The sequence below is a fragment of the Cygnus atratus genome, chromosome 3, assembly GCF_013377495.2.
Source record: "Cygnus atratus isolate AKBS03 ecotype Queensland, Australia chromosome 3, CAtr_DNAZoo_HiC_assembly, whole genome shotgun sequence".
Lineage (NCBI taxonomy): Eukaryota > Metazoa > Chordata > Aves > Anseriformes > Anatidae > Cygnus > Cygnus atratus.
In genome coordinates this window covers 93,936,606-93,960,204 of record NC_066364.1, presented here as the reverse complement: position 1 = coordinate 93,960,204, position 23,599 = coordinate 93,936,606, and the positions used below count along the sequence as shown (strand labels likewise).

Sequence of the window (23,599 nt, the reverse complement as noted above, 5' to 3'; positions counted from 1 at the left end):
CATGCTGTATACATCGGTAAGAGTTTTGTGAAGAGCAGATATAATGAAGCTAGTGCCAACGTTTCTGGCAAATCCAACGCTTGGATTTTGTGAGCAGCATTCCCACTTCGTGTGCAGCAAATTAACAACAGTAAAAGGTCGCAAAAACCACTTTCTGCAATGCAGTATTTCTGGAAATATAAAGCCTACTAGGGCATAAAAATGTCTGATGAACAGAAAAACTTGAAATTACAATAGACTGCTTACTCTCTCATGTTAACTAGTGCTAATGGCGATAAAACAATTACAGAGCATATGGAAAAGTCATTCTAGTCATCCACTTCTCGTCTTGATCTCCGGAGTCATCTTGCATTCTGATCTCATGATAATACCACTGGGCCACAATATGTATTTATCATCGTATAATGGAAATGAAAAGTCAGTCAGTGTAAGATATCCAGCAATTTTTATCAAATTAAGGGTATAAAGAGAGCTGTTTTATGGCTTCTAGTGAATTCTGGTGTTTTAGCTTAGAAATTTTAAAATCAGTACTGTGATAAAAGAACAGACTTCCGTAGAATGAAAACCGAGAAAAACATAGAGAGATTTGAATGTCATTTAAAAATGTCCAGGACAGAGAGCACTAGTGACTCATGAAACGTCTGCAGAAAACCCCAGACCCAAACATACTGCGTTATCTCACATGAACACGACACAAAGTGTGTAAATGAAAGCAACAAACAACGTTTGAAGGTAATCCTCATTTTTATCTGGTTGTAAACAAAAACCACAGTGGCAAGAAGCCTCTCCCTCCTAACCTGAATGCTAGAAAGCAAAGCACAGAGAAATAAAAGGAGTTTAGTGAGGAAAAATGTCACAGGAAGGAACAATAATAGACATGCTAAATGAAGGAGGAAAGAAACTTTATTATTTCTTTTCAAAAGTGGTGTTTTTTGCTATTCACAACAGGTAAAAGACATTGATTTCATTAGAAGCAGTTTAAGTGAAAGTACAGGAAGGCAAAACTAAGTATAACTAAGGGGTTAACCCAAGTTTGGGGAGGGGGTCCCTATCCTAATTAGGAACATTGAAAATATAAACCAATTATGATACTACTTCCTCAGTTATGGCCACTTATGCTTAACAAATTGGTAGTATTGATATCACCTTGGTATTAATTAGGAAGACAGAGCCCTTAACCTCTCATCCAGCTATGGGGGAGCACCTCATGGCATGCAGACACAACTAGGAAAAAGGGATGAAATACAGGAGCCAGAGAACAGCATTGCATTGTTTCCAGAGAAAGTACTATCTTGAGGTATTTGAGGATGGCCCCAAAATGCCACTGTAAGGGACCTGAGACACATACACAGAGACTCTTGATACTCAACAGAGCTGTAGCAGGGACCAGATAAATTGCCAGAGCTGTGATGAGTGTGCTGGAATCAGAGCTGTAGGAGTTCAGAGGATGATGAAAGCCATCTTTAACACATCCCTCCTTTTTCCTTCTCCTACCCCACAGCACGGTGCCTGAACAGCACCAGCTCAAAATTACATCTGCCATGTGAGCACATCCACAGCTACTTCTGTCTACAGCAGTGGAAAACATACATTTTTACTGCCGTGGTTGTTTTAAACCAGAGAGCTGCTTTATCAACAGTCTAGCAGAAGTTCACTTAGAGATGACCAACCACATTGTACTGACTGCAGCCAAGCCTGTACAGGCATTATTGAATGGCACAGACCAGGAGGGTCCACCAGAGAGAGATCAGCTTGGAAGCAATATTCATATTTATTCACAGCACACAGAAGAATGCTTCAGCAAAGGCTCTCAAAGCAAAATACATTAATTAGTTAAGCCTACTCAAGTTTGTGGCTATTTTAAAACTACCAGGGTTGAGTAAACTAGGGCATGCAGAAAGAAGGGCCCTCGTCCTTGAAAGCACATTGTGGGTGTTCTGAGAATTGTATTCGTTGATCTGGAACTAAATGGATTTCAAGGTCTAATAACGAATCAATGAGTTGAATACTGTTTTTCCGGATTCCTCACTGTGACCAGGCTATTATAATGACCAGAGACCCAAACACTGTCTTCCATTGCGCTGTATTAGAGCAATGCTGGCATTAAAGAATTTCCAGCATTACTCCTTATGTGATAGTTGACTTATCACAGCAAGAACCGTAAAGCTGAATGCTATTGTTGTCCTTTTTACATACCCACATAACCAATTGCAAATTATACCAAGAACAGTAAAAACAAAATAATAAGGCATGGTGGGTGTAAAATCTCAACTTACTGTGATCTTCCATGGTAGGGGTTTGAGAGATACATGGATCATTTTACAGTTAGCAAGAATTTTGCGATGAGAATTGAAATACTTTTGTCTCTCAAGTATCTAATATTATTGAAAACTGAAGAAAAGTTAACATACCTGTTCCTTTACTGCTCTTTTTTTGAGACTGTGCCACTTGTATAACCTCAGCAGCAGCATCCCTTATTACCAAATCTTCATTCTGCAGCAGGAGAATCACACATTTCCACATCGCAAGGGTATCAGAGAGACCTATAGTTATTTATGGAGAAAAATTAGAATTCCATTTCTTACAAACATTCAAATAAATTAGATAATTGTGTTTCCACACTTAAACAAGACAAATTCAGCTAAACAGTGAAACGAGGGCAGGAGAAATGCACTGGCAATCCACTAGGAAGACAACTGGGAATATAACAAAAATCTTTTCTGCTTGTGTGTGAACTTTATCTAGGTGGTTGTCTCAGCTTGGTTTAAACAGTAGATCACTCAATTCCAGTTGCATTCCAGAGAATGGATTGCTCTAAGTTAACTTTAAGTTTTGGGTGTTCTGAACTCTCTATAGTTTCTAGAGTGCATAATTCCTGTTTGGCAAAAGATTTGCTGCTGGAGATCCATTAACACAATGTGATGATGGATTTCCTGTCTCACTCTGCATAGAACAGAGGCTGCCAAACCAAATTTTGTTCAAATATTGCCAGCAGTGCTGGCCACAAATGCCATTACCTGCAAGAAACATCAAACAATCACACCTTGCAGAGATCTCCCTATCACCCTTTCTCCCATGTCCACCTCACCTCACCAACATGCCCTGCCACCCTTAATGCCCTCATCTGTTGAGAGCAAGCCAGGTTTAATCCATGTGGGTAATTACCTGCACACAGCTGTAACTGATAACTGCCAAGGTGGAGGAGATCATCTTGTAAAACTCAGACTCCACCTGTCACCCCAGAGGCAATGCACATCACAAGCTGTACACAGCTTACAAAACCCTTGTGTCATTTAGGGGTGCCCCATGAAGGATGACCAGCTGAAGTGCAAAAGTCACCACACTCATAGGTTTGCTGGGGTATGATTAAGGTGGACTGACTTCAGCTCTCGTTGAGCATCCTGGTTAAAGGAATCCATTGGAACATCCCTTTTAGAGGCAGTCAGTTGTGAGATACTATCACTTTCTGGTGATCACAGAGAACAACGGAGTGGCTGCTTCACTGCTGTGCTGGTTTGCTTCAAGCATGTTATCAACAGGTCTATCAGAGATTTATATTACAAGGCTGGCCAGACAATTAAATCTATCGCACTGCTTGGCCAAAATGAACTGCTTGAGGCTTTACTTCACAGGCAGAAGAAGCGTTCCCATATTTCATATAAATTGCCTATTTGGGAATAGCATGGAGTATAATAATTTCGGAAAGTAGTTGCTTTTTTATAGCACAATATGCCCAATAATGTTACGCTGGCACAGCTGGAGCAGAATAATTATCCTATTCTAGATTCAATCAACAGCTTTCTGACCTAAACAAGTTGGTATCATACCTGCCAGAGGTGGAAGCCTGCTAATGCATTTTCCAGAAAGACTCTTCTGAACACTCAAGCAACGTGACGGAGAAATGGGGGAATCCAGTACATGCTGACCTGCACTGGCCCTCCTCTTATGAATGCACTTCAAGGAAGCCTTGAATGTACTTCAAGGAAGCCTATCAGGAAGACTACAGCTACAATTCATACAACTGCATTTTTCTTTACCTTCTGCTTTCAAGAATATGTGGTCAAACAAGCTGATGCAGAACGAGGCATAAAAATCAAATCTGTTTGTGTGTGCACGACCCCCTTAACAGAATGATTCTGGGTTTATATCACTGCAGCTCAAGAGCAGCTCGTGCCCTTGATTCTCGCTGCAGCACTTGACAGTTTCAGAGCTGTGAAGAACCCCAGACTGGCAATTCTAGGTTGTATGGAGGATTAGTTCTGCATCTTTCTTACCCAGGTCCGATTTTCAGGGCAAAGAGCCAATTTAAATGGCCATCCACTGATGCTCTGGGGGCTTTTATTTACTGGTTGGTTTGTTTGTTTCACTTTGCTAAGACTTCAAGCATAATAAATTGCTCTCTTAAATATTATAAATACCTCTCAAAAGACACCTCAAAATAAACTGCTCACTTTTGAAAAACACCGTTATCTGCAGCATAACAAATACTACCATTCTTCATGCCTAACAAAAATTTGTATCCAGTCTATATGAGTGAACTCAAGCTACTCAAACTAGAAAGCTCTAAATAGCTATCTTCAAATTATTACAGAAACCAAAAGCATTTAAAGCCTACTGTCTTGCTCAAGATGCAAAACAATTTCTTCACCATTTTGGATAAATCCTGGCCCTTTAGTCACAAAATCCCCTTACTCTGTGCTCACAAAAGACAGGAAAAAAAAGGGGGGGGGGGAGATAGGTTTTTAAATTTAAAAAAAAAAAAAAAAAAAGGCAAAACCAAGAAACTCTTCTGTACAACAGACCACAGAATTTCACATAGCTTTCTCTCTCAGTCACTAATATTTTGTTGAATAAGGCTGTGAAGGGTTTTTCTTTGTTTGTTGGGTGGTTTTCTAAGTAGATGGTTTAATGTTAACTTAAAAAATCATCATACCTCTGTAGTATAATGTGATATAATTACTAATCATTCTCATAGTAGAATGTGTTGTTCCACAGTAGAATGTTTTTCTTAGACTGAAGCCTTCAATTTCAACATTCAGCCAACAGTTTTGTTGTGCTCGCGATGTTAAACTGTAAGCATGTCCATATCACCAACAGAATATGTCAGAAAGACCTGGGTCAGAGAGCAATTGCAAGCCAGTAGATCTGTACAGAGATGTATATTGGCCTACAGTCATTAGAGCACCTCATGTTCCCCTTCTGCAGAGTTACTGCAAGAAGCTCTACACGTGCTCTTTCTACCAGAATTTAAATAAATTTATAGCTTAAATAAGTAAATAATGTTTAGTACACTGCCCTATAAAAATTTGCAGAATACCGTTTGATTGAATTGTGTGTTCTGACTGTGTGTACATATACATGTACCATAATATATTTTAAGTCATGTGATACTGGGTTTCATCTAAAAAGATCCAGAAAATTAAGTGTGTTCAAACTACTCACCGAGAATGAGCTTCTCATTGATCAGAAGGAATGGTGTTATACTTTTAAGTACCTCAGCAGCTGCTAACAGCATTTCTGTCTGTTGCTCGTCTCCACAAAAAGAAATTATCTGTTGAACCCATTTTTTTAAGACCTCCTCTGAAATCTGAAAGTAGAAAACACATGGGAGAAGTATGCTGTACCATTCGGCGCTATTGGTGACCATCACATTAAACTACAAACTGCCAAAGAGATACAATGCATTAGTAAAACCCATTTTTTTCCAGTGTGGTGAATCTTATGTCCATTCGAAAGTTGGTTTGCTATGACACAAACAGGTAAGATGGAGGATTTTGCTTTAGTTGTACCCATATTCATAGGCAATTCTCTTACTCTACCCCTTTACACCAGACTCACCAATGACCACGTAAGTCAAAACATGTCCTTTTGTCCTCTATGCTAAACATGAATGCTAAAGACGGATACACTGGACTGTAACAGAAAAAAAAGGAATTCACAGGAGCATCCTACATGTAGACTGGTATGTGCATCTGGAAAAACAGCTAAGAGCATATGAACTGTAGCAAACAATCATGGTAGGAATTTTGGTAACAATACAGTGCTTGGTAAAGAGGAGAAAGCAACTGCACCTGTCTCCTCTGCAGATACTGGGGATGGACAATTGTTTTTACTGAGACTGCTGAGCTAACCCGGGCTCTGATGCATGTGCATTCAAAACACTGAAGGAATCTTGGTTGATTGGTGGCTGAAATACAGCAAAGCTTGCTATCCTGAAAGCCGGAGAGTTACAAAAAAAGAACAGGAAAGAAAAAAACCTTCAGTTGCCACCTTGTGGAAAATATTTAGTCGTCAGAGCCATACACTAGGAAAATGACAACTCAGGAATAATGGACCAAAGCTTTGACTCTTTTTGACGTGTAGCAATGGCTCTGAGATTTTTTTCGAAAGAAATAACATGCATTTTGCTTGCAAATTGAACTGTGCTCCCAAGACTTGTCAACTCTGATGTCGATTGGGACAGCTGGGCCGTAACAGGGAAGAAGTAGTCCTCACATATGAAAAGAAAAGGAGCACAAGCTCAGCTTGGAAACATTTAGGCTGTGTGCAACTGTACTTTTTTTTTCCTTTTCTATTATTTTTTTTTTTTTTTTTTACTAAAGGAAGTGAAAAAATGAAGCAGATAAGGTACAGAAGAGAACCAATGTTAAGGTGAGCCGAGTTAAAGTGCACAGAAGTGCAGGGGGACTCATCGAGGGGCAAATGAAACCTTGCTTGTGCTCTGCCTCACTGGGAGTGGTTCGTGCCTGTGTACCAGTGCTGCACGCAGGGACGGAGCCTGAGCATTTCCTACAGAGTTTGTAATGGGCTAAACAAAATAATCTCCTCAAAGATCACAATTACTCAAATTTTGAATGGACACATGCATTATCTCAAGCAACCCCTCCTACAGATGCACAAACTGAATGCAAGCCCAAAGAAACTTAGATGTAAAACTCCTGGTGTACCTGATCTTTTATAAAGCAGAAAGCACTCTCCATACAGATGTCTTAGGTCTCCTATGATTTACAGGCTTATTAGAAGCAGTTGTGTTAGCGTCACTACAGTTCAGATCGTGCCAGCATTTTTCACTAATTCCTCTTCATAAATTATCAGAAAACTGCACAGCAACATTATGTTCCAAGTCTATTTGTGAACCCAAATTTACATGGTTGTTTTATTGTTTATAACTTGAAGTCCGTGCATTTTGCCTTTCTTAAACAAAAAGAATTAACAACATAAGTCATTTTAATTTTCCCACTTCTTGTGTGCAATTCTGTGGCTTTTTTTAATGAGACAGAAGTTTATGTAACATAAAATGTGAATCAATTCTGCTGTGTATTTTATAAAAACAACAGCTATAAGGAAAAAATTAAGTTTCCATAAAGTGTGTTTTGTATCTTCGAAAATGTGAAAAAATAAAAATGGCCTAGTATTAAAAGCTGCATCAGCACTGCTCTATGCATATATATGTGGTATCACAGACTGACAACTTAAAATCTAAAGAAACGTGAGGCAGTAATTTGTGTTGCTATCAATCGAAATCAAATAGTCCATAAAAACAGCAACAGAGAACACAGCATCTTGAATTTTACAAGGCTTCTTATATTTATTCTAGTGTTCAGAAAACGATTTTTAAGAGGAAATTCAGTAAGAAACTCCACGCAGACAGCGGGCTGCAGTGCTCGGAAAGCAGCGCCTCCAGGCTGAGACTTGGCAAGGCCAGATCAGCCTCAACACCACTGCACCTTCTTGCTTCCCCAGGAGGCCGTCCTGCTGCCTCCCCTGCAACCAGGAACCACAACAGAGCCGCACTTTAGGATACGGATGGTTCAATACAGGGTGTTAACTAGTCGGTGTTTTTCTTTCCACGTTATAGTGACTACTTCGGATGGTCTCAGAAGTTGAAGTTAATCCATCAAAAAAAAATTATTTATGTATTTTAGCTTGGAATTACTTTCAAAGGGAAATACTGAGGTGCTGCTGGTGGAGGTTTCACTTCCGAATGCAGTGCTTAGTTAAGAGGGGAAGATGTAATGGCAGAAAAACACATGCTTGGGGCATGACACAGGAAAACACAAGCTTGGGGCTTCTATCCAAAAGCAGCCACGTTACTTCTACCATCAAAAACTCCAGAATTAAGCTGCTTGTTTTCCCTTACCTGCTGATGATTCTGTAGAAGATGCATAACCAACTTTGAGGCAAATTTGAGAGCTATGCTTTGAATTTCAGCACTGAGAAAAAAAGGTAAAGAACATATCAAAACAAAGCAGTTACTTCTGCCATCATTTCACCTCTAGAAGAAAAACAGCTAGCTCTTAATTGTTCCTATCACCAATGGGTATCTTGCAAGCTGAGCACTCAGAGCTTTACATTACAGATCATGACGTTAGTTAAATTTTCAGTTAATATGCAAAATAAATATGCTCTTTCTTCACATCTTCACCTTTTTTTTTTTTCTATCTACATACTTCCTGTAGAAAAATACATTTGAAAATGGAACCTGAGTCAAACAAACCAGACATTATTTGCAATGATAAACAAAAGCATTTCTTCAAGCTGGCATTACTTTTCAGAAATCTCTCTTCTACAACTGCTAGGAAAGTCAGTAGTGCACAAGACACCAACTCCTGGCTCCTGAGCCTCAGTACTGCTCAAAGGGTCTCAGGAGACGGTGCTTGGCACCATGGCTTCTGAAGGGGTTGGTCTATTGGCAGAGAATGGCAACGCCTGACCAATAAGGTCTGCTATTTCAATGACTTCCCTCTTCAATAGCACCAGCCAGTGTTATTTTACGAAGTGTATCTTATTTCATTCCAGAAATAAACACACCACATCATCATTTAAACTTGACAAATTTAGTGCAAATCAACCACAGATGTGCACAGCTATCTAATGCCGTCCTACACTCTAAACCCTGAATATTATACATTGGTAACATGGTGGCATGATGTTTATATGATTTCCAAAAGAGACAAACACCACTGCTAGAAACAGGACAGTCTTGCCCACAGAGCCTGGACACTTTTCACCCTCTTTGTCCATTCTTTTATGAACAGACAGACACGGCCACTAATTCAGTGTGAACTACAAACTGGCACTTAGTGCTGATTTTGCAGACCCAGTGTCATTAAGGATTGCTGTTTCAATAACTATATACTGATGGAGGAGAGCACACAGTAGACAGACAGTTTCATTTCTCTGGATGCACATTCAAAGAGGTGCTATACCCTTGAACCTAAGCTTAGACTATCAATTTCTCCCAATATATACTGCAGGTTAGGAAGCCTGAGCAGGAGCAGCCAGCCCTGTCCAATTAGACTTCAGGACAGTGTGTGTACCAGATCTGAAGGTACAGCTTAAGTCTCAATTTTCTTCTCTTGTGCATTCAAAACTTTACACTTGCATCCAGATAATGTGAAAAAATGAGTAACATCAGCACTGGGGATATGCATCCAGTCTACAGGATGGAATAGATTTAAGCATGGCTGGACAGCCCACAATGCACAAGAAACAGAACCTAAATTCAAAATAATCTTGTGAGGACTAGTTAGGCCTAGGTTTTTATTTTTAAGGTTAACTGTTTTTGCTAATCCAACAAAGGAAATCATGTCTGTCACTTTATACAGACCTTCCACAGAAAACCAGAATAGAATGGATGGCAGATGCAGAGCAATTTAGTGTATGTTTGGATCCTCACCTCTGTGCATTATGGTGTTTCCTGATTGCCATTTGGAATAGCTATAGTCACTGGCTATCATCTGATAGTTGTAGTAACTTATTATTCATGAACTGTATTGCTGGACATTTATTGGGGGCTTGCCAGTATGACTTGAGGGCCATTTTAACAATTCAGATCCACATCTAACTTCTCCAAAAAATCTCATCAAAAGATACATTTTTCAAAATAAGCCATGCTTATATGAATTTTTAATCAATGTACAGCCCAAAAATCTGATAAATTGACACTTGAATATTCAAGGTTTTTCAAAAACAAGTATCTAATATTCATGGCAGACCATACCTGTTGGAGATATCTACAATGTTTAAACTCCAGGTTAAGAGCTCATTTGGATTCATTTTTATAGCGCATTCAGTCTTTGGAAGAACTTTTCTCAGATCCATCATGTAAAGAATTTCCAGCACCTGCACACACAATTCACAAAGAATTTACAAACAATCTCAATGTGAACGTGTACATGTGAGACTACTAAATCACCGACTCAAGCCCCACTCTAAGGTTCTCCCCTGATAGCGTTAAAAAAGCAAAGAAGTTCTTGCCTTTACAAAAGAACATGATACAGAATTATAACAAAGATCTATTCAATGGTAAAAAACAAAACAACAACAACAAAAAACTACTCATACAGTATTTAAAAACATCATGTATGTTTGAAATATACTAGTAAAAATTAAGAATATCATTTAGTGAAAACATACCAAACATCAATAAAGTAGCACTCTCCTACCTTGTAAAAACACTCGAGATTCTTTTCCTTCAGAGCCATTGTGAGAAGAATGCCTTCCAAGTCAACAAGCAAACACAATACACCTTCTTCTGCAATTTGTTTGGCATTTGCTTGTTTCAGCCAGAGCAATACTGCTTCCAATGCAAGGAGACGTACTTCATGAAACTCACTATGAAGGAGATGAACTATTGACAATGGTGGCTTGGCTATTTTCTTTGCAACAGGTGAACTGCTGCTCCGGATGTCAGCACCTGTCGTCACCGACAGCACGGATATCACAAGTTTGGTGATGCTTTGGAGATACTGTGTCAGTCCAGGTACTGCAGATGAGTAGGGAACTCCTGTCATCAGTTCAGAATCTGAGATAACTCTGTTCATCTCTTCCCAAAACTCAAGCAGGTGCATTCCTGAAATGAGAATAAAACTAAGTAAAGTGACAAATCCATGATGTTACAATCTGCTGCAGGCAACAAAGTGATTCTGAAGCTGAAAAACTTCAGGCATGCAAAAAGGCCTCTCAAGGTTAATTCAGGAGTAAAATGAAAACGTAGATTCTCATTTTATCCTAATTTTGAATTATGAAACAGCTTTCCTAAATATCATGTCTATTCATATTTAAATGCAAATAAATAGGGCAGAAACTTTTCTGAAAACTAGAAATTGTTCAACATGTGGCGAGAGCTTCAGACAACTTAAGAATGCTACAAAACTTTGTACATTACTTTTTATCCAGTTATAACTGTTTGATAAGTATTTTCTTAAATCAAGTTGATAATAACAGTCTTGCAACTTGTATATGTTTTGCACTATCACTGTAAAAAGTGATTAATGTACACATATTTAAATACAGATGAAAAAAATGTAGGTAGTTTGGAAAGTCAAAAAGGACCAATATAAACATACAATCATACCACCCTTGACAGAGTAGCTCTAAAATCAGAGACCAGCTCAGCAAAGTGCTCTCTGTCAGCCTACCCAGCTGCAAGTGAAGTCAGGAGTAACAAGGACACAGCCACTGTGGTAATTCCGGAAGTCCCACCCTTTGCAAAGATTCAGTCAGAAAAGGATACCATTAAGAAGATGCCCTTTCTACATAAATAGACCTGTCTTGTCTGTACCAATCTAAAGAATTTACAGATTAAAAAAACCAAGAACCAAAAAACACCACTATCCTATGCCTATTAACTTTGAACAGCTACCACAGCTAAGAAAAAAAGGAGGTGCACAGTAATAATCCACCTCATGCATGGAGGCAGGAACTGCAACACTTCAGCTACTTGCACTGCTGTGACTGCCCCCCAGTTGCACAGCACAGCCCGAGAACCAGCTTTAGGGCACCACCACCTTCTGGAGTTAACAAAAAGGTCACTTCTGTCTGCGGTGCCACAGGGTTTCGGGCTCCAGCAAAGCTGTCGATGTTGACACAAAATGAAAGAAACAATCAACAGTCCTCTCTCTCCTATGGATGCAGACTGAAATCCTCACATTCCTTGAGTTCAACCATCTCCATCACCAGCAGGAACAAAGAATTTTGTAATACTGAAACCGAGATATTTGCCCAGTTTGGAGATGTTTGTATTGCTTGTGCTGCAAGGAAATTAATATGCTATATCCCACAAAACTCAAATATAAACATGAAGTAAGGGAAAGTCCTCAAGAGAAACTCACCCAGAGAAAAGGCTGCAACTCCTGCTGTGGGATGTTAGAAGGTTGTTTGTTCTATCAAAATGCATTAAATACAAAGATTAAAGCAAACTTAGCTAGATTTCTTTGGTATCTACAAGGCACCAATTCATTGCCACATAGCTTTGCTACTTATAATTAAGTAAACATGGAGTACTACCAAAAAGCCTATCCAAATTTTACCACTAAATTGCTGAACCTGACAGGAAGCTGCAATGCAAATATGAACTCCTGTTTTTTTGCCCTTGAAGACCTTTCCCTAATCCTTCTATTTACAGTGAAATTTCCTGCTCTTTCATATTCAAATGTTTTCAAAGCCATCTCAACATGTCTGACATTTACATGGAAACTTGACATGGTTGTGATTGTCTAGCACACAAGGCAGAAGTGTTTTCTGAGTAATTCTGGACCAGCTTCACAGAAATTTGGTGTCTGAAAAAGATTTTCAGACATATGACCTAACCATTAGCTCCGTCATACATGTTTTCACTAATTTTTTTCTGAGCTGATCTGATATAGCCAGAGAAACTGCAGCATCACTGTGAACCTATGTCACAGCACAATCCTCAAGATGCCCCAGATGGCTTCCATCTCCTAACATGCAAATTGGTATATTTTACTTGCTACATTTTCCAAAGCCTCTCCAAACAGACTGGCATTAAATACCAGAATTATAGCATAAACTAGTATTAATGCTTATGTCACATGACAAGTATCCAGCTGCCAGAACTCCTTAATTTCTGAACCGTCTGGTTGCCTTGGAGAGGGATTAGGCTGTGGTCCCAGTTATTTATTACACAGCCAGACTCCACAGACATCGGTTTTACAACAGAAGCAATCCCAAGCAGTTGAAATAAAAAGGTTTGAGTTCAAGTGCCTCGGTTCCAGAAGAGAAATGGCTTCAGTTTCAGAGCTTTCTACCTGCTGCCCTCGGCCACATTTTGGCAACACGCTTTTCCCCTAGCTGTTCGTACCACCTGGGTGTTCCTAAGACTTGCAAGAAGTGCCTTGTGTCCTATCAGCGTTGCTTTACACTGAGGAACAGCTATGACAGTGAGCAGTGACCCTCCTGTGAAAGCCAGGAGCTGGCCATGCTCTACTTTTCAGATCTGATGTTTCACTTGAATTTTGCAAGGCCAACATAGCCTCACCCTGTCTTCTTCTTTGGAGGAGAAAATTATTTCCATATAGAAACCTGGCAGAGCTACTAGCTCCTAGAACTCCTAAACTTGCAGAGACTGCAATGCAATAGCTTTATGGCACAGATGCTCTCCTTTGGTGCCTATCAGATGCTTTTTCTCTTCTGGAAGCCTTCTGGATGACTTCTGTTTTTCCCATGTTGTTGTGAAGGACTGGGCAGCCTGGCTCATCTATTTTACAGAAGGTCTCTTCAAAATTGGATGTCTCAACAGGAAGACTGACAGCAAAATACGATTGTCTGCATTTCTGCTTAGCCTCAGAGCACCACAGAGCAAATCCTTCTACATTCATCTTGTGGTCTACACACTCCAGCACTCTTTTTCACACAAATACGTACAGAAGGAAAGAAACCCATCCTATTACAGCACAGTGGAAATATTCCTGCCTTCAACTTCGTCTCTATGAAATCTTTCCTGGCTTTCATGTAAATGTTTTCTCCTCTGCTTAACTTTAAGTAAACTCTTTTCTTTGGCTTAAATCAAAGTATCTGACTAAACAAAAAAAGCACACTGGTTCCCAGAGTAAATGTCTGGTGCTGTTAAGACGCAGTAGAGGCACACTTATTTACAAACAAAAAATACTGTACAATTTCAACAACCAGCTGCTGCGAGAAAGAACAAATTTTGGCTGACGTAACATGGATCCTAGCATAGGGCAGTCTTCTCCAGGATGCCGAGAGATGCAGAAAAGCCCCCAGGAATTAAGTGGATTATTTTTTTTCCCCCTTTAAGGATTGCCTCATTTGTGTGGGACAGGAAGACTCTTTTCTAGGAAGCGACACATCTTACACAACCACTTGGTTCTCTGCACCACAGCGCACAAACATCTCACAGTCTTCCTCAATCCCTTTATGTCTGCAACACTGAGATACACACACAACATCCGTATCATCAACAGAGACAACTAATACTTAGGAAAGTAGATCTCTAACTCAAAATATGCATTCCCTATACTAGTTCAGAAGACTGTTTGGAAAAAAATTATTATTGACAGTAAGGGACATAGAATTTTGACAGGGTTTGTCATTTGGGGAGGGGGGTAGGTTTGAAGGTTTGCCTTTTTATCCTATTTGTGATCAAACCATATTTACAGCAAGTTCTATGCTGAGGACAGGCTATGGAATAACTAGATGCATACAGAAAGAACAGGAAAACTTGCCTGTTTGGGAATTAGCAAGCTGTCAGCTATGGACAACTCAGCCAATCTTTCACCTCAATTCTACAGTACATCCAACAGTGACAGAAACCATTTGAACTCCTTCTATATTTAAAACCTGAAGTTTCATCATCTTGTCAGCTGATGTACAGCATTGGTTATGTATTTCTGTTAGAGCAGGTAACTTTACAAAGGCTATTTAGGCTACTGCCAATTTGACACCTCTTGTGTGAGCTTTTTTTCTGAATATGTGATTATGATACATTTAAGTATTTTCACACTATAAAGATCAATTCCTGCATGCAGCCCCTTGAGCATCCATGCCATCTACCATCTTCCTACTAGAGGTTCCAGAACACAAGAACAAAGTAGGGGGAAAGGGAAGAAATTATTACAGACACCAGAAATCATACTGACACACTGCAAAGTCAGACAATAAAAATTACAACGGCAACAACAACATGTTGCTGCGTCTGCATTACAATGTTATGGGAAGGGAACAGGGTCCAAACACCAAAAATCTGGATATCCAGCATCATTCACCAAGATCTGCAGGAAGTTGGAATCTCTTATGGACTGAGGAGAGGTTAAAGTCCTTTGCACCCGAAAACTACCATCTATCCAAGGCTATCTGAAGAGGCTGCAGGAATACAGGGAAGGCTGAAATGTAATCAGAGCTAAGAAAAGATTTTCCTAGATGAGTATCAAGTATTTTATTTCATATTTTCCCTTTTTATTAGAAGTGGATTAGGAGAAGTCACTGGTAAATGAGAAGAAGAAACGAAGAACAGAAAAGTCTCTTTTATTGCAATGCAGAACTAAGATAACTGTTTACGATCAGGGGAAGGCCATATTTTAAGTAGGATGTTTTCTTTTAAAGATTCCTGCAGTATCTTCAACATCAGAGACTAAGCATCAGAACTCACAACACAATCCAAAACTACAAACAGGAGGGACCACCAGAATCCACTGATAATTTACTACTGCAGACAGAAGCATCCCACTGTATTTGCTAAAGTATAAAGGGAAAGTTCTGAAAAGGAAAAAAAAAAAAGCACTCAATCTGGACACTGAGACTGTCTTTTTCTTATTGTTTCTCTCTCGAAGTTTTACTTTTTTTTTTTCCTTTTTTCTTTTTCATAGATAGAAAGCCATGAGGCAATGCCGGTCAGTCACTGCAACATGCTGGAACCTAAAGAGAACCTGAAATGCTTTCATAGGGATGAGCACTCTGTTGTCACAAGGAAATCCTAAAAGCTGACATTAACCACGATCAACACCCCTCTGCCCAATGGTTGCTCATTTCCTATAACACCTTTCCATAGTCCCAACTCAGCAAAGCATCTTAGCAATACCACGCTCTACCTTCCACAGCCCTCCTCCTCCTTTTACCATGTACTCCTCCATCTTTTTGAAAATACTTCTCCTCTCCTCCTCCTGTGTCTCTGTCACCTGTGCACGTCCTACCTCTTGGATTTCCTTGACTACCTGTTGGCTTTCCACGCCCCCTCCTCCTTTCTCCCAGAATTTATTCCCTCCAGTCTTAGTCAGTTTGCTTTACTGTCTCCCACTCACTTTTGTGATGCCTTCTGGCCACCACAGCACATCTGGCACTCAGTCTGCCCCTAGCATTTTACTGTCTGTGTAATCACAAATCACTCCCTGTATCTTGGCCCTCCAACGATCCGATCCTCAGCTCTTTCATTTTCCTGTCTGCCAGTGATGTGGATATTCTGGTTTCAGCTTTATTTGGCACAGTCACAGAAATGCAGTGACCATGTTGTGCTGGGCAATTCTGCCATCAACAGTGCTGATGGATACGGGGGGTACTGGCTGTTCCAGATGAGGTGAAAGCTTCATAAGCCCAGAATGAGAGACTCATTTGAGTGTTTTAAAAAGGGAATTCAAACACCATGCTAAATCATCAAGAGCTGGCGATACCAATGATCTCTATAATCCCAGCACCAGAGAGCATTCTATATGTAAAATGGGAAGCTACTTTGTCATCTTGAAGTTCATCAATTATGAGCTACAATGGAAAGGGAGGGTTCATGTTTAAAATAAGATCTTATTTTGAATGCATGCTGGTAAAACAAAACAACTAAAATGCAAGCCATCTTGATGAATCTTTAGACCATAATGCTAAGATACTTAAGGACAAGCAGACCTGTATGTATTAAATTAGAATATTGGTTACCTGTCTACACTTCCTTTTGACTTGTCTACTGTAATGTCAGTAGGCACAGACCATTCAGATGATGCTGTAAATACATTATAAATCTTTACTTTCCTCGAATCAAAACAGTAACACTGACCAAGTGCCACAGACAATACATTGGCACACTGAGTTTATATAATTTGTGACATAATGAACAAAAATTGCTTTCAATTTGTTCAGATGGATTTTTTTTTTCTAAGCTAATTAGACCAAATAATCAAAACATGCATTAGCAAACTGCCAATGTTTTTGTTCACAATGATTGTTTGGCTACACTTCTTAGGAATTTAGGTAAAGGAAGTTAAAGTATGATTAAAATAACTAACCCATTTATTCCTGCCAAATTTTTACCATGTAGACATTATCAGATTCTAAGTTAGCCTGCAGGAAAACTCACCTTACTTACCATTTAGCTTCCTTTCAAAACAAGAAAAAGAAAGAAGTACAACAGATAGCAGAAAAATAAAACTGTGGGCACAGCCTTCAAGTGCTATTTGAAAGTCCTTTAACTACAATTTCATTCAGGCAAAATGTTTGAGAGATTCCTACTTAAAAAATAAATAAATTGTGTTTTCATTGCAAAGCATCTAGACATTTACACACTATTTCTACCAATACGTAACTTCAAATTAAAAAGACCAAGTGTAACTAAGAGAATGGTATTTCAATACATGTTACTTAAAACACAGTATTCTGTCACATAAGAAAACATCAAGAAAAGGGGATAAGGATAAAAACAGTTGTACATAATTGCCCATATTTCTGATCTCATACATAAATATGCAATGCACTTTTTTTTTTTTTTTTTAAAAAAAAGCAATTGCTCCAGCTGATCAAAAGGAGAATTTAAGTCTTAAGTCTTAACTAAGCTGTACCTACAAAAGGTTACGCTGTTTGGAAGACAGCAAGAAAATGGAAATGCTCGTTTCCAAAACTCAAGGAAAAATGTATTAGTGAGAGCAGAATACTGGCTGCTGCATTTTGATACCAAAACTGGATATTTATGAACAGTATTAATTATATAAACACTGAGTAACTTCGTTACCACTGACGACAACAACACTGGAGTTTGTTTAATCACAAGAACTTTTATAAATCTTTCCCCTACAAACGCAGAAAGGAAAAATGCTTGGCTAGACTTCAAGTGGCTTCTTCTCCTAAATTACAGATTCGCAACTTTGATTTCCTATTGAAATGTCTTCTCATTCTCAACGAACTCAAAATTTTAATACACTATACTCAATAACAGGTTAAACCAACCAGGAGACTGACAGTATGCGTATAAGATAAAAGAATGACCAGAGAGGATTATCTTTAGCAGATTTCCCCTCTCATCTTTTCCCTGACTTGTGTTCTGCACCCCATTACATTTATATTGACTTGCTTTATCGACACAATGGAATATTGTTTATGGAGAAGTGTTCTTTGTTGTTGTTTTTTTTTTTAAACACAACCCAGGGTAAAATGTACTTTTATTAGTCACGTATATTTTCGTGAGTTGTATCCTTCATAATTTGTAAACAATACCATAATAAAAGTGTTCTGAAAGGCCAGCAAGAAAGAAAATTTGACCACTTTGCTTTTTGGCATTTGTCATCTGTTACAGACAGAAAGAACATCCTAATCTGAGCTTACGCCACAGTGCACTGCCCTGGCTCCTGTGTTAGCAACATGGCAGGATCACAGCAATGCTCTCATCTTACTGTTTAGCTTCACACATTAATTTCCAGAAGAAAAATTAAAAGCAGGAATGTCTGTGACGCCTGTCAAAAGTTCAAATATTCAGAGAGGAGTCTTATCCTCTGAAGCACTGTAACATAGCATAGCCTCTCTGCAGTCTGGTATTCTGCCCCTTGCAAAGCCCATCTCTGAGAGCATCGGAGGATAATGCATAACTGGAGTATAGTGCATAACAGTGTCAGTGGGACACTACATATCCTCACCTGGATCTGTAGCACGACAGCTTGAGAGACCTCCTCCTGACTCCCACAGATCAAGACTTGCGAGTTTACAAACACAGCTAAGGCTGGACACACCTGGTAAATCTCACCTGGACTCGGAGGCATTTTTCCCTTCCAAAAATGCCAGTGTTATTTGCTTCCTCCAGTACTGTTTGAAGCATGAAGTTTTGAAACTTCCCTCTGTTCCTGAACAACCCACTTCGGTGCTGTTTCACCTGTGGAGGAATAACTTAACTGCCCTTTAGCAGGGTACAAGCACCAGAAAATCCTCTGGAAGAGGACTGCATTGTTCCACTCGTTAGTCTGGAAAGGCTTCAGACGTATGATTTTGTAAAAACAGTTACTGTGGAAACAATACATCAAAGAGGTGTGCAAGAACAAATTTACTGCATATTATTATTAATCACAATTAATACTGAAGCATTCGATGAGCATTTGCTCATCCTAACTAATCGTAGATCTTGTAAGAATTTTTGTTTGCTTCCAATGAAGGAAAAAATAGTGTTTTTATCTATATATTTTAACATTTTTGTTTTTAAAAATGGCTTGATTCAGTCTCTTCTGCATTCTAACTGCAAATGGTAACTGAAAAAAGAAAAAAAAAAAAGTAAATTACATAATCTTGGCATTATGTATTGTTTCTGTACATCAGAAGACCCTCATCAGGAGATGGAACAAAGGCTCCAGATTTCACATATTAACTCAGGAAAACAAAGCTGTATTTTCCAACAGACATGAATCAGGTAACATTTCTGTCCAAATCCACAAATCAGAATAACTATACGGTTTTTTGTTTGGTTGTTGTCGTCGTTGTTGTTTTTGATGTTGTTTTGGTTTAAGATAAATAATCATCATTTGGCTAGCAATAAAATTTTAGCTGGAAAAATATGCTTTTGGTATCCATTACTCCCTGCCCTCCTTATCTGACATTTTAAATTGTTTTGAATTTGTGAAGTAAATTCCCTAAGGGCTGTCCTGCACTTTAAGAGACAGATTTTATTAATTGAAGACAACAAATCACTTACAGAAAATAATCGTAACATAGGAAAGGCCCAAACCGGGTTGTACACTGAAAATCTCTTTGTAATTGTAGCCCCTTTAGACAGGCATAATCAATTAGAAGTGGTCTGATTTTAACCAGTTGCAGACTCATTACATTGCATTCCCGTTTATGTTGATGAAAATCAGTTTCAGCCTGTGGCCTGGAACTCATATACAGCACTTCCTGGGGCCCCTTAGATAAACACATCAAGAAACAGTTTTATTTGGATTTGTCCTTCACCCTTTATTCATTGAAACAACTTTACAAATCAAGATTAAAACAGAAAAATTGGCTCACAACCAGAGATACACATGTATGAGTAAGATATTTGATCTCAGAGAAGTATAAAGCTTCAGTTAATAATTATTCCTTACAGAACATTTTAATGTGAGACTCAAAACATTCATTTTTAACTGCTGAGTTCAGTCTTTCTTTCACTATGTCATGGGACACTCAGGTTCTAGTTAATATAAACATATTACTTCTTCACTTCAGAAGTGCTTCTGCATTTGATATATAAAATTGCCCCTAATGTATCTTCAAGTTTTCAAAAACAAATTTCCATTCTAAGTTTTTACTCTTCGTAGATACTGCCTGAAATGCATCATTTTAAATTTATATAGGAATGACATTTTTAAGTAAGACAATGTTAATGATTCTGTTATTCTAATGAACTGTCCCTCAACAGATAGTGTCTGCAAAAATAATTGCTTCCCTTCTAGAGAAACTCTTCTACCATACAGCACTCACATTCAGAACACTCCACACGAGCTCTGGAAAACAAATGAATCCAGTACAGCCCGTAATCCAGCCACAGCATGCTGCAGTCCCTCAGGCTCAAAGGGCTATTCTTCACTGGTCAGGGGCATTGAAAAAAGAGAGGAGTTTCCCAGTGCAGAGAGGTCAATAGAGACTCTTGCAAATGTGCAGCAATTATTTAAAAAACAAAACAGACCAAAATCTAAAGAAAATAGAAATAGGAAACAGAGTGATAAAGGATATAGGAAGCCCATTAAGTAAACAAAGGAAGAGCACTCACCTGGAAAAGGAAATACAGAAATAGAGTTGAGGGGTGAGTGATGAGAATCATCAGAAGCAGAGGAAAAAAAAATTAACATGAAGAGAACACATAAAGACTGGGATTATTCACATCACAAGAGATGAAAAGATAGAGGATTAGGATTAAAAGAAAAGTGTGAAAACTAATTCCAAAGAGGAGCTACTGTTAACAGAGTACTTGTGAAAATGAGGAAAGATGAGCCCAAATATGTCAGAAGGGACTTTTTTTTTTCAGATGTGATACAGAGATAGATTTTTTTTTTTAATTTATTACAAAGGATAATCACCAAGGTCAGTGGCATGTCACGATTTACGAAACTTAAATAAACGTATATTATAACAAGGCAATTACTGATTATAGATATAGCCCACCCAAAACAAACATTAAGGAGTCAGGAGAAAAACTCCTCCCTGCAGGCAGGCCATGTCGAAACTGCTTTATAGTGCGTTCCTCCCTATACAGCATGTAGCCCATATCTAAGTCACACACAGTGGTCAGTACGTGATGGAATGAGAACTATGGTGCAACATCATCTGGAAATTCCCTTTACTGATCAGTAGACCTTGGCATCTGGGACCCATGTGAGAGGCTGACTCTTCACAGCACATGAAAGATCTGACCCATTCCCAGAGTCCCATATCGCCCTGTCTTCCTCTGGTACAGTGGAACCCACATGTGAGAGTTGTTTTCTGTATACGTAAGTTTATTAAGGGCTAGATTCTGCATCAGCCTACCTGAACAAGTTCTTTTCAGACACAATCATCACCAACTCATCTTCCAGAGAGCTATCACTCTTTATAGGCATGTGGTAGCGCCAGTGCTACCCAACACTGAGCAACTGCTTGAGCTGTATGTTCATAAGAAAGCACATGAACAGCAGTTATGGAATTAAAAGGAATACTTCTACCAAAGTTCTGAGTAAAATAGCACCTGCCATACACCACAAACAGAAGGGATTAGTTTTAAAACGAACAGCCGCCAAAAGAAGACTATCTGAAATGAAGAACTCTTCCAAAGCATTAAATGCAGTATTAAAATCAGTCACTAAGAATTTTAATGGAAAAAAAAAACAACAAAACTATTCTTTAACTCCCTTCCTAGACTGCTAAGTTAATTCATTATTCTGTTGTTTTTAAGAAATGAACAGAACAGGCACACAAGGAAGCTAGTTACACCTGACCTAAAGTTGCCTATACACAGTCACACTTGTGAGGGTATCCCTTCCTTCTTCTTCCCTATAGCTTACAGTACATTTTGTGTTGTTGCAAGCAACACCCTGCAATCATTAAAACCACTGATAATTCTGATTGGTCCTTCAAAAACTTTACAGTGATAACAAATCAATATAAAAGAGACATTTAGAGAAGTTCTCATAGTTCTTTCTTATAAAACTTCTAAATATGAAAAAATGCTATTTCTCTGAAAGAATTCCAGGTGTCTCAGAAGGTCTCCATGGTTTTGGAGAAAGATTAAAGCAGGAATGTTCTGTGGTTTGTTTGTTTTTATAGCCTTGGTTCAGCAAAACATTTTGGAAAACTGAAGGACATCTTTTCTGTGGTTACACAGTTCTAGAATTAGGAATACTGCAAAATCATCGCTTCAAGCTTTGACCTGGAGCAGTATCCCATTCTTCTTATCGCCAGTCTCCAGGACTAGCTCTACAGAAGGCACAATAAATGGCCCTTTTATATGAAGCAGCTAGATCACCTGAAGGACTCCAACACTCAGTAGATACTGCAAGTACAAGTAATATATTATCGTCTCTCTAGATTCAACACAGCTTAGAAATTTCCACATAGATATTCAATCTGATTACTAGAGCAGCACATTTGACTTACCTTGCTTCTGGAACTTCCCCAGGTGAGTACTCAGCATCACAAGGACATCGAGATAAGCAGCTCTGGTCACCAAACAAGGATTTGGCCTATAAAATCAAATTACTTATGATGAAATACGCATATCATCCATGCTCAGAAACAACCAGTGAAACAACAAATTAGAAAAATGCATTACTACAAGTGTCACTTCCTAGATGGACTGTCTTAAGTCTGTTTTACTTAATTAATGAAGATCAACTACTCATCAATTTAGACTGCATGTGCAGAATAATTAGGCCAAGTTATCTAAGCTTCACATCCTGGTCCACTACAAATGACAGTTTCCCTAACAGAATCCCAACACCTTTCCCCATCCAAATCTCAGTTTATACATTTCATCATTATTGGATACTTCAGCTTGCCTTGGAAAGCCTTTATTTTGTGCATGGATAACTTGTGTAATTAAATGCATTAACAAAAATAAATCTTCAGGTACTATTTTTCCAGTTGATAAAATAGAAAATTCCCTACGATACGTGTCTGCTACATCTTTTTAAAAGCCATAATGTTTTCATTGTTTTTATGACGACTAGAGAGACATGCATGTTCTTAAAATTAGATTTTTTTTTTTTTTCTGGACAAGAATATAGGGGATATAGTGCATATATATAGGGGATACATATATATCCCCTATTATATGCATATATATAGTGCATATAATATAGGGGATATAGTGCATATAATACAGATTGGTAAGAAGCTACTTCCTGTTCCATCTCCTCAAGCAACAAGTGATAAATGTTTTCTCTCCAATTAGAAATGCAAAATGAAGTTAATATCTTTATTTTTCTTTATATTATTATCACTGTATGTTTCAGCCAGGAAAACCTTTCCTGAAGTATTACTTCATATGTGAACAGGAAATCCAGTTCAAAACAGAGAAATTATTCTGATGAGTCCAATGGGACTTGCACTAAAACAAAAACTTTCAGAATCAAGAGGCACAATCTTAAAG

The 23,599-nt window shown here is 38.5% G+C and overlaps 1 protein-coding gene across 1 annotated transcript in view; it reads right to left on the bottom strand.

Moving 5' to 3' along the window:
- Positions 1 to 23,599, bottom strand: part of THADA (THADA armadillo repeat containing) — a 166,635-nt gene that overhangs the window by 27,888 nt on the left and 115,148 nt on the right. The window contains exons 31-36 of the mRNA XM_035559176.2: positions 22,606 to 22,691; positions 10,449 to 10,855; positions 10,004 to 10,125; positions 8,141 to 8,213; positions 5,443 to 5,587; positions 2,412 to 2,543 (exon numbers count right to left, since the gene is read on the bottom strand). Of these exons, the coding sequence (XP_035415069.1) occupies positions 2,412 to 2,543; positions 5,443 to 5,587; positions 8,141 to 8,213; positions 10,004 to 10,125; positions 10,449 to 10,855; positions 22,606 to 22,691 (965 nt within the window). The remainder of the gene's footprint in view (positions 1 to 2,411; positions 2,544 to 5,442; positions 5,588 to 8,140; positions 8,214 to 10,003; positions 10,126 to 10,448; positions 10,856 to 22,605; positions 22,692 to 23,599) is intronic.